The sequence below is a fragment of the Myotis myotis genome, unplaced genomic scaffold (assembly GCF_014108235.1).
Source record: "Myotis myotis isolate mMyoMyo1 unplaced genomic scaffold, mMyoMyo1.p scaffold_m19_p_8, whole genome shotgun sequence".
In the NCBI taxonomy this organism is placed as follows: Eukaryota; Metazoa; Chordata; class Mammalia; order Chiroptera; family Vespertilionidae; genus Myotis; species Myotis myotis.
The window spans coordinates 27,103,795-27,124,929 of record NW_023416390.1 but is presented as its reverse complement, the minus strand read 5'-3'; the positions used below and the strand labels follow the sequence as shown (position 1 = coordinate 27,124,929).

General features: G+C 38.1%; 1 protein-coding gene across 1 annotated transcript in view; it reads right to left on the bottom strand.

Annotated features, from left to right (window-relative positions):
* Positions 1 to 347: 347 nt before the first annotated feature.
* The window catches only part of NYAP2 (neuronal tyrosine-phosphorylated phosphoinositide-3-kinase adaptor 2), a 159,417-nt gene continuing 138,629 nt past the window's right edge, over positions 348 to 21,135 (bottom strand). The window contains 1 exon segment of the mRNA XM_036319597.1: positions 348 to 703. Within this exon segment, the coding sequence (XP_036175490.1) occupies positions 348 to 703 (356 nt within the window).

Below are 21,135 nucleotides of genomic sequence, written 5' to 3'. Positions count from 1 at the left end.
CACTTGACAGGAATCAAACCTGGGACCCTTCAGTCCGCAGGCCGAAGCTATATCCACTGAGCCAAACTAACTAGCATGTCTATGTTACATTTTCATCCTCAATTTTACTTTCTGCTAATTTCCGAGTTTCTTAAAATCTATTTTGAAACAAAAGAGGCATAAACTTTAAATCCCTTGAACTTTATAAATAAATAAATAAAAAACTGCTTTAGGTGATGACTCTAGATAAAATTTAGTATGAGATGTTTTGAGTTTTCAAGGCTGCCACATCACATGGCTCCAAGAAACACCATTCACTACTCTGTTGTCCATGTGAATGATGGTCCCTGGAGTGGTCCAATATATTATTACCTCCTGTTATGTGAAGGGCTATTCATGCTGTCTCTACGAGTAGAAAGACATATCTGTGGCTATGGTTCTCCAAGTGATAACTGCATAAGAGCAGTTTCCAGAGACATGAGGTGTTACCATCTATCTGGGAGATTATCTTTCTTACCTGAGCTGTGGTTTCCTGCTAACAAGGTGGGGCTCACAGAGCATCTTCCCAGTCTACTGGTGACCACAGGTGGCCCTGGTGTTCCATCCCATTCCTGAGCTTTGACAGGCTCTCTGGAAGATGCCCCATGGTGTCCTTTCTCTTTGCTGTCCAGCTTTGGCAGTGGCTCTGTGCTGTGGCTTCGCACTTTCAGCTCCTCTGTTGATTCTGTGTGTTAACCAAAATTGCACACGGTTAAACAAGAGTCAAATCCTTCCTAGGTTCCTTTAAAAAATTGAAGAACAATTTCTAAATGCTTTCAATATATCTTTAGAAACCTATATGTGTATTAGATATTACAACATTTCAATATATCAGGGAGGAGCTCAGGTTAGTATCGCTGGCAAAGAGCTTTCTCTTGGAAAGAGAAGCTCAGTGAATCTTGAGACTCCTTTAGTAACTCTTCCCTGAGCTCATTTTGAAGAAAATATCTTAAAGTGTTCTTTATACTCACTGTCTTTACTGTCTCATCTTTTTTTACTCCACTGCTCACTGTGACATAATTCATTCCAGCCACACTAAACTGCACTTGCTAATATCGCCTTGACCTTTGAGTAGGCAGATTTAGAAGCCATTTGAAAACTCCTTGATACTCTCTAATTTACATCTTCAATTCTCTTAGCTTCCTGGTGGCCCATCTTCCTGTGTTGTGTTCTATGTCTCACACCATTTCTGTGCCATCCATAACTTGTCTTCTACTATGCATCCCTTATATGATGGTTGTCCCCATGGTACTAGCTTACCACTGTTTCCTTCATTCTATCTTTTTGTTATTTTTATCCTCCAGGATTCAACTAGCAATTGTCTAGTTGTTAGTGATTTCTAAATATCTTATCATAAGCCTGGACCATTCTCTGGAGCTTTAGACTAAAAACTTCCTGCTGGATAAGTGCCCATGGAAAACACAAGTTCGGCATTTCATACACTGACTGGCACCATTTTTACTAAACTATTAGGTCCTGTTGTCCAGCCAACCATCCAGCTTGAAGCTCGCTCTCCTTTTCTTTAATTGCTATTCCCCAAATCCATCATTCAGCTGATTCTACACATTTTATTTCTGAATATCATGCTCTCTTTTCTGTTCCACTTTGTATCATGTCTACTTCAATTTCTATGGTTCAAGCTTGATCATTGCCCTTGAACTATTGCTTTGACTCCTTAAAATATAAACTCCAAATTGCCAATGTGATCTGTTTAAAGTAAAAATATTATCAAGTGTTATTTCAGGGAATGGTTGTGATAGTCATTCTGTAATGCATGTACTGAAGTATTTAAAAATACATGTAATAAAGATGGTTTTAAGAGTGCTGTTACCTTGCTACTATGAGAAAAATGTTATTTCAGGGAATACCATTTTATAAAAGACATAGAGAAGTGTTTGAAAAGAAAAACAACCCCAAAAATGCAAATCTACTCATAATGTACCACTGACCAAAATCCTCCCAGAAGATTCTTGCTACCCACAGAATTATGTTGAAACTCTTTGGTATGACCCAAAAGATTCTCCACCATCTCTCTCTTTCCTTCCTTTCTAAGTTTATCACTTCCCCACAAACAGTGTATTCAAAAAACAACACTAAGTATTTTGTAATGTCTTCTCCATCCCAGCTCTAGCAAAAATAATGCTGGTTTTTTAAAAATGCCCTTATATCCTGTCTTTATTCAGTTAACGCTCCACAGGCCTGGTTACTCAATTTAAGTACTGTCTAAGCCTTCCCCACCCATATGCCACCCTGTGCTGGGGTATCATTTTTCTATGTATTTGCTCTTATCAAAAGGCCCTGTGTTCTTTAAAAGCAGGGTCTGATTTTTTTCTGATTTTTTTTTTTTCATTTAGTACCTCCAGCACCCCTAGCATATTTGTCCACAGGCATTTAATGAATTAATTAATTTAGTAGGTTTCTCAACTCCTCCAGCATCTTTCCCATGTGTGTAGGAAATACAACATTCCTAATGGAACAAGAGAATCAAGCGAGTGTTATAAGTGTATTAAAGTGGCACAGAGCTGGTTGCAGTTTCAAAATCTGATTATCTAACAGTCACAAATTGTAAAATTTACTATATTTAAAGTTTCATTCCAATAAAGGATCTTTGAGAAAGACTGAAGTGAAAAAAAATTCACAGAAATGATTCAGAGGATCAGCATTTTGTTTCTTTCTGTGTAGGTTCAAATGCCCATGAACTTTCAGCTATGGGATAGAAATGTCACACTCTGTTTCCCTATTACCTGCCTGTATGGCAGAGCTGCTTACATGGTTTACCAACCCAAGACCATGGCCAGGGCTGCAAAGCCGGGCATCTTGGTAAGGAACCAAGATGCCCGGCTTTGCAGCCCTGGCCATGGTCTTGGGTTGGTAAACCATGTCACTGAACACTCAGTTTCTCCTTTTGGAGTCTCATATTTCTTATCTAAAAACTAGAGGCCTGGTGCACAAAATTTGTGCACAGGTAGAGTCCCTAGGCCTGCCCAGTGATCAGGGCCGATCTGTGGGGTTAGCGGCGGGACAATGGGGGGCCCCCACTAGCACCCACCTTGGCTAGCCTGGGGCCTGCAAACTGGAGGCAGCTCCTGCATTGAGCATCTGACCCCTGGTGGTCAGTGTACATCATAGTGACCGGTAGTTCTGCCGGTCATTCCACCATTTGGTCGATTTGCATATTAGGCTTGTATTATATAGGATGGAGATAATACCAGCTCTGCCTAACTTTCCCACTTTATTTAGAAGGATCTAATGATATTCTACATTTTAAGATATTTTCAAAATAAAGTGCCATGCACAGTTAAAAGCAATATTGAATTTAAATAAATTATAGCCATTTGTCATTTATGAATTTTTAAAATCTTTCTACATTTAGACTAGATGGTCACTGAGAGACTGAATATACACATGGAAAACTGCCAGTAACATATAAAAATGGAGCTCTAAGCTATTATCTGGAGTAGTAGTGCAGGAAGCCAACCTGCTATCTACAAGTCAGGCTATCTCTCTAGCAACCAAGTCAGGAAGCCATACTGTGTAACAATTGGCCCAAAACAGCCAGGATTTTGGACCCAGTTTCCAATGAAGAGCCAAACAGAGAAAGTCAAATATATACCCAAAATTAATCACATAGGATGCCTTGCTTTTAGTTAGCCTGCCTACAGCTTCCCCAGGCCAACAGTCTCCAACTGGGGCATATCTGAAACTCTCTCTTTTTCCCACTATAAAGATTTCTCACTCTTTTCCCTGCCTTTGAGTGCCTGCCAAGTTTAAGTGCTGGTGGCTGACTGCCTTGGTATCAGAAGCTGTGAATAAATAGCCTTTACCTATGCTCATTTTTTGGTCTTTATTTACCCCCACATTGTTATAGTCTCTTCCAACTCCAAGATGCTATACAGCTGTGTAAGCACATGCCATGAGTATCATTCTATGAGCTAGAACAGGGGTCCTCAAACTATGGCCCACGGGCCACATGCAAATACAAATATTGTATTTGTTCCCGTTTTGTTTTTTTACTTCAAAATAAGATATATGTAGTGTGCAGAGGAATTTGTTCATAGTTTTTTTAAACTATAGTCTGGCCCTCCAACGGTCTGAGGGACGGTGAACTGGCTCCCTGTTTAAAAAGTTTGAGGACCCCTGAGCTAGAACTTAAACCAGGAGGGTCATCTCATAGCAACAACCTCAGAAAAAGTCTGGTCTTTAAATGTACCTGTATATAAGCCTATGTCCCAGTAACACTGAAATCAAATTTAAGTCAAAATATTTTTAAAGTAATGCATTGCAGCATAACAATTACAGCAAAACAATTTAACCAGAACTTGCTTTTCAGTCAACTGAAATAAAACAAGTATCATAAAGGAACATCTTAGATTATTTCCAAGCTGTTTATTCACAATTTCAAAGAAAAATGTACTCTGGTTTCCAAATGTCACAGTCTCAAAGCCTAATGTTTCACCTCACCATCTCCATTGGGATGCTTAATTTTTTACTGACTTCTATATTTGTTTCCACTATCATTAATAAATATTTCCCATTTTACACACACACACAGAGAGAGAGAGAGAGAGAGAGAGAGAGAGAGAGAGAGAGAGAGAGACTTCTATCACTGGACTTAAAACTAATCAAACTAAAAAAATACCCAAACATTGGGTCCAATATTGTATTTACAGATTAGGACAATTTTTTTGTGTGTGTGTTAATCCTCACCTAGGATATTTTTCCATTGAATTTTAGAAAGAGTGGAAAGGAGAGGGAGAAACAGAGAGAAACATCCATGTGGGCTGGGGAACCTGCAACCAAGGCACATGCCCTTGACTGGAATCAGGATCCCTTGGTCTGCAGGCCTATGCTCTATCCACTGAGCCAAACCAGCTATGGCTAGGACAACATTTTAAATACAAAAGGCTGAGAATGTGTGTCAAGACACCTCCATCAACATCAGCTTCTTTGTTTTCATTCAAATTACTGGCATATACATACCAGGGAGGTGCACTTAGGTCTCAAACCTCAACTAAGTAAAATCCCAACACAGCTATGGAAACAAAATGGAGTCTTTCCTTTTTCCTCTTTCTTTGTTTTTAAGTCCCAGAGGTTGAATTTTGGTAGGCATATTTAGAACAAAAAGATCAAAGAAATCATGCTACTCAGACTTATACCTTAACATCTGCCTCCTAAATAGAAGGACAAACTGAAAAATCTGTAAGAAAGTCATTAATGTATTTGTTGAGCACTTGATTTGAGAATGAATCTGGTTTCCTATATATTTAGGTACAGCTTTCTACATTATGCATTTTCTAATTAAAATAAATAAGAAAATCTTCAAAATAACTGTTGAAAAGATACAAATGGAAAGTGGACAAATAGTCTAAGAAATATATACAATAAAGCATATTGACAGCTCAAAGACATCTATTCAGAGGAATAAGGACATATTTATCCATGTCCATCTATTTCAATGTTTTCTTAAAGCCTGTTAGAAAAAAATTTGTTTTAGTAACATAAACCTTCCTGGACAAGATCAATCTTAGGTTCTGTGGTAGAGTTTTGTGTGAAATCTAAGTTATTTTCACAGTTACAGCCCCAGTGTGTAGCACAGGGCCAACTACATAGATTGAGCTCTTTCTCTGCTCATCAATGGATGACTGAATGTTGCCTATTCATCTAAAACCTGATTCTCACATTGAAGATGGATCTTGAATTGAAATCTTGCTGTGAAAAATGCATGCATTATTGTATTACATTTGTCAATAAGCTTGTGTGTTCTGCACTTTATTGTCTTAAACTTTTCACAGTGTTTAAGTTTAAAAACCATAAATAAAAATAAGAGACCAGGAACAATTTTTTCATGACTGAAATATTCTCCCCAGGATGCCAATCTATCACACCTCATGCTGCTAACTCTGAAGTTCCTTCTCAAAATTTTCCCATTTTCTGCCTCTTTTTTCTGTCTGTCTCTGGGTCTACATTTGTCTCCATTTGTCTCTCCATCTTCTAACTCATTCCTCTCACTCTCTTTTCCTGCCCTGGACCCTGGGCCACTATAACTACTTGGCTCCCTGGTCTGATAGCTTTCATCATCAGGCCTGATCCACATCTGATACTGAGATTTCTCAGAATCTTTAATCCACTCTTCCTCATCAACATTCACTCCCTCAACAATGAAATCGTAGGGAGGATTCTTAAAAATCTCCACAACCTAAAGATCCCTCCCAAGCTCTATAGACAAAGAAAATAAAATAGCATATATGGACCTTTACGTAGGTCTCTCTGGGAAACTCCAATATGTTAAAACTGGCAGCATTATCCTTTTCCCAAAGTTCTTTTTTTTGGCTGGAAAGGTCATGTGATTGCTGATTTATATGTCTGTTCTTGCCATGTGACTGTAAGGTTCTTAAGACTAAAGACTCAATATCTAATAGGGTCCACACTGAGAACAGACTGGGTGAATGAACTCATGAATTCCTGATCTGGAAAAGTTAAAGTTAGCTCATTATCTTTCTCTCTTGGACCTAACCATACTTTTGGCCCTGACTCACAGGCTTTCTTCCCACCTCTCCAATCTCACAGCACATGGGCCATGGCATGAACCAATAACCCTCACTGACAAACATGAATTCACTACTATAACCAGCATTATTTCCTTTGTTAACCCAGAATGTTTCTAATTAACTTGCTAATGATAGAACAGAAAATAAATATTCCCTGAAGAAAATAAGTATTATTTGGAAATATGACCAGTAATACCATTTTTATAGAGGAACATAAGATCCTATTTTTTTTTCATTTTTTTTGCACTAAATGTTTAAAAGGATTAATTTGTCATATTATTTAATTGTTTCTTTAACATCTAGATGATTCAGATAATTTAGACAAGAGGCTTTTATATCTGTGGTTTGAGACTGCTATTGTTTTTTAAATTTAACACTCTCACAATAGGGATCCCTTGGTTACAAAATATGGGCTCTAATTGTGCCTGGCAATACAGATATCAAAGCTCATGTTGCTGATGAGTATTTGAACTTCCTGTGGAAACAATGAATGCTCCTGAATTGTCCCCTCTTATTGGCATAATCAGCAGGATAAAAGTCCTATTCCAACTGCTGAGCAATGAAAATAATGAAAGGTGATCAAGGTGGATTAATTGGGCAGAAAAGACAATACATTTGAAGTGCTGAAGAAGGCACTGAACTAAATTGCATTATCAGATGGGTATTAGATTTAGTCATCACATTTTAGAGTTGAAAGGGAGCTAGGAAGCCCACAATAGCAATGTGAAAAGCAAGGTGTGTGTATATGTCTTTGCTGAGATGGTGTCCTGCCTTTGGGAGGATAGCTCCAGGGAGAGAGGAGTTCCCACCTTGTGGGAAAGCTTGGCCAACTATGAACATCTTTAATTGTTAGAAAGCTCTTATACAGAGCTCCAGTCAGCCACCCTCCAGGAACCACCATTTGCTGGTTCTTGGTATGGTAGTCCTGTTTCTGCAGCAACTCAGAACTAGTCTTTCTATTTTTAAGTAAACGCCCTTTAGAATCCACAGTGGGGGAGACTGTCTCTCCTTAGCCAAGTCTTCTTCAGAATACAGATGTAGAACTTTCATTTTCCCGGTCACCCTGGCCCAGACACTAATTAAATGTCATGGTGTCTTTTCAAACTATACTGTCTGGAGTTGATCGTAGCCAGACAACCTACAAGTCCAGGTGAACACTGGAGTCCTCTCCCGTATGTCTATTATTCCATCTCCTGAGTCTCTAGGGAAAATAGGGCAAAGTCTCCATGTTTCCACCATGAAAGGACACCAGGGAGCAGAGGCAATTTTTAGTTGGTTTTTAAAAAAAAAAAAAAATTATTGCTTCTCTCTCATATGAACTCTGTCATTTGGGTCAGTTATGTCAATTCCAACATCTAAGGGATGCCTTCTCTAAATATAAATAGAGAAAGAATAATAGCTCAGGCATTTGAAAAGTTCATGATTTTAAATAAAATTGGAAAGCAAGTCCATGTTTATGTTCAGAAGGCACATAGGGTAAATCCCTGGTTTTAATAATTAGATGTGGCACAATATTTAATAAGATAACAAAATAGATGAGGCACATATAACAGAATATGCAAAGAATCCTAATAATTTTACAGGTATAAAAAAGTTCAGATTCTTTACACAACTTGCTCAAGGTTACACAAATGGCAATTAGTAAAGCTCTGATAAAAAGACAGGTTTCTTGGCCAAGCATAGCAGGTGCCTCTCACCATAAGTCCGTGGAACTTCCTACTTATATTCAACAGTTCTTTTTTGTGGTTGTAAGAAATAACACTCATTCATAGTCTGCCGGGAGCCGGTCCATGCTTGCTGTTTCAAGGGACCTGGCATATATGGCATACTGTTCTTAATATGTTTGCTCACCTTCTTGGCACTATGTGTTTTAACCAAGGTCTCTGAGAAAGGTTGTTTCCCCAGGTAGGGATTTTCCCCTGAAGTTAGGGAGGGAATAAAACCTCTTAACTAAGTGCCAGGCGGGTAATTAATCACTTTAACTATGAACAATCATGCTTAAGCTACATAATCTTTACTCCCTGGAATGGAGATAAGAAACGCCCTAACCTTTGGAATAGAGATTGATAGGATTGGAATCAACTGGTATAAATACAGTTGTAACAAGACAACAGCAGACAGAACTTAGAAGACAGAACTTAGAACACAGAAAGAAGAAGACAGAACCAAGAGGCACAGAACCTACACAGAACGTTCTCTAGAGACAGAAGAACTTCGCTGGAGAGAACATGGCAAAAGATCCTGGACTGAACCTGACTACAGAAATTGGCAAGAGAACCTGACTAGAACCTGGTGACTGAACCTGGCTGGAGAACCTGGACAGAACCTGGCTGGAGAACCTGGAGAACCTAGCAAGAGAACATGGACACAGAACCTGGCTGGAGATCCTAAGCAGAACTTCGCTGGAGATCCAGACCAGAACTTGGCTGGAGATCCTGGCTAGAGATCCTGGCTAGGCTGCTGATCAACTGAACGCTGTCTCTGTGTCATTCCTTCTTCGCCGACTCCATCTACACCTTTGGGGACCCCTGGACCTGCTGGGGTTGGACTCCGGCAATAGTCATGGAATAATAATTAGAATTCCAAAGACCATGTTTGGTCTTTAAAAACTCTCTATTAAATGCCCAGATATTTTAATTATTCCCTTCTTTTCATCAAGATGTGTGAGGATTGTAGAGATACAGCCAAATGATCTTTACCTAAACAACCTTCACTGAAGTCATCAGGCATAGCTCCACTGTTGACCTATTCTAGTAACATGCTCTTGAAGAAATTCTAGTACTTCAGGGAAAAGAAACAATTTGCTCAGAGAATATGATTTACATTTTCATTTTTTCTTATAATGCAGAAACCAAGAGGACTGTGGACAGAGACTAGACAGAGGCTGACCAAATCTGTTTGTCCTCTCTGGGCACCTTGTTAAACCATACTTCCCAGCATTCCTGGCAGTTAAAGACAGTCATAAAACTGAGGTCTGGCTGTGAGAATGTGGGTGAAAAGGGTGTATAGCATCTGCATCCTCCTCCTGCTTGCTGGGATTTTTTGAGGTTTCAGGTGCTGGAAGAGTCACCAGGTAGAAACTTCCCAATAACTGTGGGGAGAATTGCCCATCCTCCACTAAACCCCCTAATTGATTGTCACATGACAGTAACATAGGTCATGGCCTATGGCATAAAGCAGCGGTTCTCAACCTGTGGGTCGCGAACAATGAAAGTACATCCTGATATCAGATATTTACATTACGATTCATAACAGTGAATACAATTATGAAGTAGCAAGGAAAATAATTTTATGGTTGGGGGTCACCACAACATGAGGAACTGTATTAAAGGGTCGCAGCAGTAGGAAGGTTGAGAACCACTGGAAGTCATAGTATGTTAATCCACTGAGGTTTTGGAGTTGTTTGGTATAGTAGTTGGACCCTCAGATTTTTACACATATCATTTCTCTTCCCCCCCCCACCCGTAAAATAGTCTAAATATAAAATCCTTGAGTTTCTAATGACGACAATATTTTTATTGGCATAGGGACAGAAAAATAAAGAGCAGAGAGATTAATTAAATTGCCAAATAGAGTATAAGAATTCAGCAAGCAATGCTTCTCTCTTAACTCTAGTTGTAATAAAAATACTTTACAAAACTGATGAATACATCTTTACTGATTATTTAATAAATATATTAAATCCTATGGCTTCAGTAAGTATGTGCTTAATATGGAAGTGGGTGAGCCTCTGAAGTGGTCATTCAAACAGCTGATATACTTTACTATTCAGTTCAATGAAGACAATGAAATCCATTTTTTTTTCCAAATACTATTCTTCTAAAATAATAGCAAAGAAGAAAATCCCAAGAAATAATTAAAAAATAAGACTAAAACTTTTTCACAAAGAAAATGTTGATGATTTATTTAAAATAAAAAACAATTTAGATATAAATTAGATATATTTGGGGGGAAATTCAAAATAAAATACTTTCCAGAAATATCAAAACAGCAGAGCATTCTGGGATGGGGTTGAGGTGATCTGGGGTTCCTTCTTAGATCAGTTCAATAAAACATCTCTTCCTGAGCCTTAGTTTTCTCAGATAAAATTACACATTTGAAATAAATTATTTCTAAGCATCCTCCGAATGCTAAAATTTAATACCTCTACAATACAAAGTTTGGACAGAAGGAAAATAGATCAATAACATTGTTATGTCTATTTGAATCTATACTTCCACTGTAAATTTCAGAATAAATACCTTCAAAAGAGGGGTGGAGAGGAACAATGGTTTAGGCTGCATAATAAATTTAGCCTGTCTGGAAGGAAGGCTTTATATTAGGAAAGAATAGGACCAGAATTTACATTAAAAAGGAGAGACAAATTAATGAAGGTTTTAAGTGACAAGCTACAGCGTTTGTATTTGTTTTTGAGGAGCAGACATGGTGAGGTCATCAGTATTAAAGGAAGATTCTCCTAGGAAAAAAATGTGTAAAAAAGGCCAGGAGGAAGATGTCTGAGGAGTTATCCCAGGTCAAACGCTCATGATTAGCACCATCTTGAAATCCACAAAAGTCCAGATAACACCATCTCCACATTATGATGTCATCAGCTTCTTAAACATCCTTTTCAATGGGGTCTGCTGACATACACACAAAGATTTGGAAATACAAAATATTTTGAGGCATATTTTTTATAAACAACTAGAAGCCCTGTGCACAAATTCATGCATGGTGGGGTCTGGCCAGCCCACTCCAATCGTGGCAGATTGGGCAGGGCCTGCCTGGGGGAGGGGCCTTGGGCAGTTGGCCGGCTGGTCCTGTTCCCTGGTTAAACTCCCTGTCGAATTCTTGGTGAAAGGGACAACTTGAATATAAGCCTTTTAATATATAGGATTTCTAGTGTTTGTATCCAATACAGATGAACTTGAGACTATTTACCAGATGAAGATAACTTTCTGACATTCAAAATCTATCCTCTGTTCAATGATGAGATAATTATTATTTTTAAATTATTAACCAGCCTCTTGTCTGGTCTTAACCCTATGTCAAGATGTAGAGAAATACTAAGCAAGGTTATATTGCAAATTCATTAAATAACTACCCTGAACTCATAGTAAATTCTCTGCATGTTAAAAAATAGAATATAATTATGGAAAATGTCCTTATTGTTCAACATTCCTTTTTACTTCAAAATAGTGCATAAAAAATGCAAATGTGTCCCCATAATATACCACATTAAATATTTATGCCCACAGCTCTCCTCAGCCCCTATAATGCCAATGGCTGCCTTTCAGTTTTCTTTCTTATTTAGGACCTGACATTACTGAAGCTTATCTATTCTCTCTACATCAAATTCTTCACATATTTGATAGAGAAACTGCTGATAAAAATCTCTGAGGGGGTACAAATAGAATTCTAAAATACTTTACACACAGAGTTTTAAGGTTATAAAACCTTTATAACCTGGGCCAGGCACACATTTTGACTTAGGATGTTTTAAGATATCTGCATCTTTTGACAAACTCCAAAATTATATGCCAACAGTTATAGAAGACCTGACAAGGGAATCCCATTCTTAAGTAGGACACCACGTAGCAAATTACAATACTAATAAAGCCAACAATCTAAAAAAGAATCTTCCCAAAGAAAGGAGGCCATAGGGACTCACACATATGTGATTTTTATATTTTCCCTCCTCCCTACAGCCCCAGTCATAGTAATGCTGAAATGAGACCAGCATAGCACAAAGACCTCTGGATTTAATTGTTGGGGAAACTTGACCCTGGTAATGGTTCTGCCATCATCTGGGTGACATTGGGTATGTTTTTTTTTTTTTTTTTTTTTTTTTTTTTTTTTTACTTTCTGTGCTTCTTTGTACTCATCTCTCTAATAAGGGACTTAGACCACCACATCTCTAAGATGCCTTCTGGATTTTAAAGTCTGTATGTAAAAAACAAACAAACACAAGAAGGGGCTAAATCTTAAAATCAAATACTTAGTTCCCTCAGTTGAAAGTAAAATGGGATTCATGTGCACCTAAATAGCTACATTACAGAAATGATATTTGGTCAAAATGTCCAAACACAGCCCTAATTGGTTTGGCTCAGTGGATAGAGTGTCGGCCTGGGGACTGAAGGGTCCAGGGTTCAATTCTGGTCAAGGGCATGTACCTTGGTTGCGGGCACATCTCCAGTAGGGGGTGTGCAGGAGGCAGCTAATCGATGTTTCTCTCTCATTGATGTTTCTGACTCTCTGTCCCTCTCCCTTCCTCTCCGTAAAAAATCAATAAAATATTGATTTTTTTAAAAATGTCCAAACACAGAAGCCTGATATTCCTAAAACTACAACCCTATCCTGTTTTAAGGAGATTTTCAAACTAATTATTGATACCATGGGACAGAAGAGGGGTTGTTTTACATACAAAATATCTTTAGGCAGCCAACAGCATGAACACAGCCAAAATACAGAAGAAAAGATGCCAAGTTCAAGGAGGAGCAACAATGGTATAAGGAGAATAAAGAAACCATGACTACAATTTGAGTTGCCCTTTTGTGAGATATTCAAGGGAATTTGGCTTCACCAGCAGAATCACTGCATACTAAGGCCACTGGGAGAAAGTAACCAATTATCTATCAGATGCAAAAAATTAATATTAGCTTTCTCTTTTCTGGTGAAAAAAAGTGGAATTCTATCGATACCTCTAAACATTTCTGTTTTTAACCTATTTTTTAAGGGGTGATGTCAGAATAACCCTTTGAACAATAGGAGAGAAAGAATGACTAGAAGACCAAAGCAATATTCTGTTACTAGCCCTTTTATAAATTGAGAAGACTTTGTAATGCAGGACATTTTTACATATCCTCAAGACTGAGTTAATGTGCATAGGAAATTACTATTAGGCATTTGGGATCAAAATTGAAGTTCCTGTTGCATGGCATATTGCCACATTTTTATAGAAATGGCTTAGATGCTGTTTGAGGACATAAAACTGTGCTAATAATGCAGTGCATGGATTCATACCAGCAATTTAGCAACCAAGTGCTGAGGGTTCATACTTCTGAGTGCTGTGATCTGGGAAGTCCCAGCCACAGCATGTACAGTGTAAACAGAGCTGTCTTAGGGGTAGTGAGACCCTGGGTACCAGTACAGACTTAGCCCCTAATTAGCAATGAGGCCTTGGGCAAATCGCTTTCCCCTTCTGAGCCTTCATTTGTTTATCTTTAAATGAAGCATCTGGGATCAAGGATCCTCAAGTTTAAGATTTTACTGATAAATAGCAGAATAGGTTTCATACTAGAGTTTCTCAGTCCGAAATGCTTATTAGAAACAATTGGGGAGCCTTCAAACAGCGCCCACGTCAGGGCCACAATATTACTGAACTGAAGGTGAGGCCTTTACTAGTACACCTGTGGTTTCAAAAGGCTCCCTCAAGTTTTGAAAATAAAGATAGGGTTCAGATCCACTTTTCTATTCTTAATGAAACATTTTTAATAGCATTTAATATACTACTCATTATTCTTTTTGTAGACTGGCTTTATTTCCACGGTTTTTCCTATTTTAGCTGAAAGCATCTTAATAATCCTTTCTTAAGAGAAAGGAAAAAGAGTAAAATAAAATAAAAACTAATCTATCTTTTTACTTATTAGAATTCCTTGAAAAAAAATTTTATTGTTGAAGAAAAATGTTTGACTACATCAAATTTTAAAATGACCTTCATAAATGAGAAAAGATTGAACTGCCAAAGCTAAGGAACACACACAGCAACCATTGAGTGGGTGGGTGAAAATTTGTTGTTGAATTTTGATTCTTTTACATGGCTTCCTCAGCAAGGCTGCCTTAAAAATGACAAGGAAACTAACCATTTAAGAACTATAACCAATTTTTAATAATAATTAGAAGATAAAAAGTCATTGATCTAAGATAAAAAAAATCATACTTCTCTGTGTTGTCTGTTTTCTATGTCTATGAGGTTTTTTAAAGGTCATAGTTCCCTCTTTTAATTTTTGAAGGAATGACAAGCTTTCCAACTAGTAGGTGGGAGCTGTGTGGGTAGTTGAATATATGCACAGGTGCAATCAACTTTAATTAAAACTCAAATCATTTTAACAGGCAGATGGAAAAAATGCTTTAATCTTCTTTAAAAGCAACAGAGACATTCAGGCACTAAAAATATTAATGCATAGAAAGAAAAATATAATTTCCATTCTTCATAAAAGATTTAATTCTTAAAATACATTCATAAATGTTTCTGAAGCAAATACTGAATGCTAAGAAAAATAATTCCTTCATCATGAAGGGTAATAAGAACATTTCATTTCAATCAAAGTAAATGCAAACTTAGATGCTATAATTACAGTTACTAATAGCTGTATTTGGTGGCTGGTGAAAGAAGTCATAGCTATTATGGCTTTATAAGAAAAGCAGAGCAGGAATATTCAGCCTTCGGGGAAAATATACTGATGGCTACAGAACTGAATATATACAGTACTACATTTCTATTTTTTTAATATTTTTAAATTGATTTTAGAGAGGAAGGGAGAGGGAGAAAGAGATAGAAACATCAATGATGAGAGAGAATCATTGATCGGCTGCCTCCTGCACACCCCCCACTGGGGATCGAGCCCACAACCTAGGCATGTGCCCTTGGCCAGAATTGAACCTGGGACCCTTAAGTCCGCAGGCCAATGCTCTTATCCACTGAGCCAAACCAGCCAGGGCAGGACTACATTTCTTGATTATTTTAATTCTCCAATTCTCTAGAGAAATATAGTTAGAGAAATAAAAGATGTCCGGGACTCATTGTTGGCCAATCTGAAAATTTTTATAGCATTCTTTAGGAAAATATACGTATAAATTTGAAGGAAAAAAATAAGAGTTGTTAAGGTAAAGTCTCCAATGAGTGATATTTTATTTTTCTCCCCCAAATGGTATTTTAAATGGTTAGTCAAGAAGGTTAAGTAAAGCTATAGGTAAAATCAATAGAAATATATTTAAATGTTGATATTTAGAGGGGACTTAGGAGAACTAGAACTTGCTTCAGATTGTGCTATTACATAACATTACTTTTTGCTCAAGTAATTAAAGCTCTTTGGATTTCACTTTGTAAATATGGAGTTAGACAGTACTATTTCTAAGGTGTAGCAAATATTTATTGACCTCCTACTGTGAGATTCATGGTCTTAGAACAGAAAGTAGGGAGCCAATGACCTTATCCTCCACTTTTTTTTTTTTTTTGGAGCCAAGGAAGGTAAGATACAAGAGTTCTTCTCTTAGAAATTTAATGTGGCAACATAATTCACTTCTCCATCTCTTCTTCCTTCTCTTTCTCCCTCCCTTCCTTCTTTTGTTATCATGTTTTTTCGGCTTCCTGTCCCCTTATTTCAACTCCTGTCATTCTTTTTTTCTTAATGGTCTTTTATATATATATATACACATACAAAATGCATGTATGAACTGTATAATCATAAAGTGGCTCAGGAATAAAGGTATTTCTTTTTCTTTTTTTTACAAGTTAAGTGAAAACAAAACCAGGGCCTGAATTAGATGTTATTTCTTATTTCTGACATTACTGAGACTTTTTATTACTGTGATATCTTGTTCATAACTTATCTGGTAGCAGACTTTGTGGCCAAATCAATCTGAATGATGAATAAGGCCACAGAGAATTACAAAATCCATTGTTTTGCATTAGGCTCATGGATTAAAGAATAGGTAGAAAAGCAGAAAAAAATTAAAAATAGGTGGAGGATGAAGAGAGAGAAGTACTGTATGTAATACAAGATTTGTAAGATGAAGCTATGATTATGTCTCAAACAAAAAAGCAATCATCTTCTAAGAGTCTCTGAACCCAGGCCACTGGAGTGAATTCGGGATGCCCAGGCATTGTAAACTTCAGAATGTAAGACAGTGTTGTGACACAGTTTAGCAGGGCCGGAATGGCAAGGTACAGAGGCAAGGGAGTAAGAAAAACAGAACACCTTGCTAAAATGCTCAGTTCTAAATCTGCTAGTCTTCTTTACTACTCACTAGTATATCTTTGTAATAATATTGCTGACTGCCAAGTCTGCCCTCAGAAGGTGCTCTCTCTATTAATAAGTGTACCTCACATCTTCATTTGAATTCTTGACTGGCATTTCAAAATAAAGATTCTGGCCTCTGGGATAGTACCTGGCATTATTTCATAGGTATTTTATCAACATCCATTGAGTGACTAAAAGACTGAATGTGTGCATATACATCGTTAAAATACGTATGTATCCGTAACATTACAAAGGATAAAATGAGTGGAAATAAACTTAACCAAGGACATGTGTACACTGAACAGCACTTCTCTTAATTTTACAGGCTCACCCACTCTAGCAGCGTACCCGAGAATTTAACATAAGGCTGACCCTCCTCTTCCATCAGGTACGCATGGCCCCCTGTGTGGCTGCACCTGACCACCTGCAGGGAACTTGCTTGCTCTTTAATAGGAGCCCCTCACTAGATGGGGACCCTGCATGCTCTTCCCAGCCCTGAGGACTCCTCTGTCTCCCTGGTTTTGTGTTCCTATTTCATGCCCTACAATTCAGGTACCTGACATACAAGTCTTTAGAAAGCCTTGCCAAATATATATGTTCTTACTTTCAAAAACCTTGAAACACAGGTGTCTGAAAACCTGATTCTGACGGATTCCGTTTTGTAGGTTGTATTTGAATGCAAGTGGATGCCTTTTCGGCCTTTCTTTTCCTTCCTCGGCTCCAGACCGAGGGGTGTCTGTTAATTGGAAGCCACTACAAATGCAGCTGACACATGAGCTCACAAACCCCAGGGGCACAAAATTCAGGTATGAGTTCCCTCATCAGGCTCCATAGCCTTCAAGGTCTTCTCTATTCTTCGGACTTTTAAAATTCATAAAGACAGAATGCGGAGGCCCAGGGAAACACACATTTTGCACCAACATAGATTAGGAGCCAACCTTAAATGCCAGCTGCTTGTGCGCCTTTGTACGTCTCCCATTGATTTCACAGGGAAGTAGGTCAGACTGCTTTTAGCAGGAGAAGCCTCGTGCTGCAGGTTTCACTTAACTATGAGGGGGGAATATTAAAAATTGATGTGCAAGGCAAACCTCTGCTTGATTAGCATCTGGGTAAAGACTTTACTAGGAAAGCCATGGAAGTTAATAACAAATGAGAAAATTGACAATGAAGTATTTCAACAGCTATTTCTGTGCCTGTAGCCTTCCATTTATGAGAAATATTATGGACGTTCACTTCATGCCTTTCTTACTTAGCCTAGCTAATCTGTATTTAGGGGGTTAGCATGCTTTCTATATCTCTGGTTGCACACATGTTTTTATACAACATTTCAGCCTTGTTGTTTTCTGATGTTGAATTTTTCAAATGCTAAATTTAATATTCTTTATCATGATGACTAACCACTTTAGAAGGAAAGGAGGTTTAATTGGAATCTGCTTAGAAGCAACACTTTACACATCACCCTTTTAACCACTCTCCGTCTACATACTAAGTATTTTTTTTATAGTAGGTCCTTTGGGTCGTCCTGGTTTCCACCTTATTCATTGGTTAATACCTCTACCTTTATGGAAGCAAAGCCTTTATTTAAAAATAAATCACTTGTACTAAAAAAAAATAGTCATTATATTTGAAAATCACAGTGCCAACCCAGTTACATAGAATTTTTTTTTTTTTTGCTGATAAATCACCATATTCTCATCTTGTCTACCCTTTTGTACAGTGAAGGTGGCCTCTCTGTTCTCAGAGCTATACTTTATAGGGAAAGGGCAGCTGTGCTCCATCAGGTGCGATGTCCCTCCTCCTTCAAGGCTTGTGTATCATCCAGCAACATTAAAACAGTCTGCCTCCTGTGGGAATGGAGAATGCTTACATTCTCACCAGTGCTTTATGCTCCTCACGCCACATATCGGATGATCCACTTAAGATGTCAGATCCTTTACCCAAGCCTAACTGAAGAGAGTTGCGTAGACAGCGTGGAATCTGAAAATTTAATTCATATCTGACCTTCCTTCATTTTAAATAAGCTATTTATTCATTCCACAGATATCAAAAACTCAATCACCCCTTAGAATTGCAATTTACATTTTACAAGGTTTTTTTCTATATACAATTTTTCTCTAATGTTTTGCATAAATCCTTTGAGGCAAGTATGGAAATAAAACAAGTGAGACTTGGAGACTTTGTCTTGGCTTAAAAGCTGTTTGGAGGCAAATGCATCTTTGGACCCAAGGACATTTGACTTCCAAGTCTTTTTCCATATTGTTATCTCCAGTGACTCCCCAATCTACCATCCATTAGAATGAGACTGTTTTTTAAGCTGGTCAAGCAAAGGACTTTTTAAAATCAAATGAATAGAAATGATGATACATTTTTATTCTCCCTATCATCTTATGAAAATTAAACAGCAGAAGGGCCATACACAATACCATGCACAATCTAGCTGATAGTGTTTCTATATCTAACTTAGTATTGGTTCCAGAATCATGGAGTGAAACTCTATGCCATGCTATTTTTCATGGACCTTATTTTAATTATTTCATAAAATATTTAGATTAGATTATGAATACTTGCTTTCATTTTTTCTTGCTAAGTGATGTCTGGTTTCTCCAATCAGTAACAAGACTGATTTCCCTACTGATTATTTTATATGAAAACTAGAGGCCTAGTGCATGAAATTCATGCGGGGGCGGGGGGGCAGTGTGTGTCCCTCAACCTGGCCTGTACCCTCTCCAATCTGGGACTCCTCGGGAGATGTCCAACTGCCAGTTTCCGGCAGTTGGAAATCCCTCTTACAACCCGGGACCACTGGCTCCTAACCGCTCGCCTGCCTGCCTGCCTGATTGCCCCTAACCGCTTCTGCCTGCCAGCCTGATCACCCCCTAACCATTCCCCTGACAGCCTGACTTACGCCTACCTACTCCCCTGCTGGCCTGATCACCCCCAATTGCCCTCCCCTGCCACAACCCGCCTCCTCCGGTGGGACTGGCCTCCTCTGCACCGTGCAGAGCAGCAGAACCCCCAGGCCTCACTGTGTGGAGCGGCTACTAAGCCCCACCTCCGCTGTGCACGTGGCCATCTTGTGGTGACCATCTTGTGACGACGTTGTGCAAGGGCATCGCTCAAGGGCTTGACACCACCTAGGCTATTATTATATTGGATTATCTAAACCCAGGTTCTTCATTGATATTCCTTAGAGCAGTTGATTCTGAAACATCTAACTAGTGTTGATTTTGGTATCCTGTCCACAACTTAGATTATTTTCAATATTTGGAATTGTGGTAGTTCTATTAGACTTTGCTATTAAAAAACGTTAGCTTTGGCTAAAATAATAAATCCACAAGTATAAATTATGCAAAACACAATCATAGGAGACTATGGACACTTAAAATATATATAGTCTTTGCTCCCAAAAACTTGCCATTTAATTGTGGAGGTTAGATACACACTCATCCATTTTAGTCAAACAGTTCTTGAGCATTCAAGGAATACACATTAAGTGGACTTTGTGCCAGAGAATGTGCACATTGCTGCAATAAAAAGACTCAATATTGTGTGCTGACAATTTAGTTGGGGAGGCAAACATTTAAATACTATCACAGCCCTGTATCAGTGGTATAGCTAGAAGAGTATACCACTGCTCCTCAAAAAGCAAGCAGAAACGACAGAGCCCCCAAAGGATTACTAATGAAGATGCCATATTGCACAAAATCAAGAGAAATGTCCTCAGATAGAGTAACCAACAATGTCAGACATTCTGTGACATTTAAGAGAACCAAGAGTGGGAAGAGACCAGGGCCAGAGAGAAATTAGGAATCCCTGGGTGACTTTGAAGTGAGCAGAAGAGTAAGCTGGGTTGTAAGAAATTAAGGATGGAGTAAGAGACAAGAAATGAAGGCAGCAAGTCCAGAATATTCACCTCAGTGGTTTAGCCATAAAAGGGAAGTGGAAAATCATGGTTGGGTGTAGAATCTGCTTTTGCTGAAACATCATGGGCAATTTTATTACAGTTTATGTTAAATGGTAATTTATATAACTTGGTTTACAAGCCAAAGTGCATTCTGCAGGCTTAAAGTAAGATCATCAATCAACCAAAGAAGGACTGCTGTGAGGCAATCTGTTTTAATTTTTTAGGTTTGAAATTTCTCTTAGACCAAATTAACAAAAGCTCATCACTTTGACATATCTCTTTTGTCATTAATCCTTGGTAAGGGGTTAATAACTAATCAATGGAAGAATGGAACTAGATTGTAAATATAAAGGCAACTTTGATATTCAGAATGTGATGACTTAAAGAGAGCAATCCTTCACTTCGGCGCTGATCATTTTGTTAGAAGCTGCTGACATCTCAATCTTTTCCCAGCCTTCAATTTCTTGGGAACCTAGGGTTTTTATTTGTGTCTTAAGAACAAAATCACATTAAAATCACCATCCATAGTATTATGGTTGGATATAGGGCTGGACAACACATGAATGCCCCATTCTCTACTTGCTGATTCTTTCTACCTATTGTTTTCTATTTTTCTTTCTTCATTTAATCATATCATTTCACATCTATAACAAGGGAATTGATA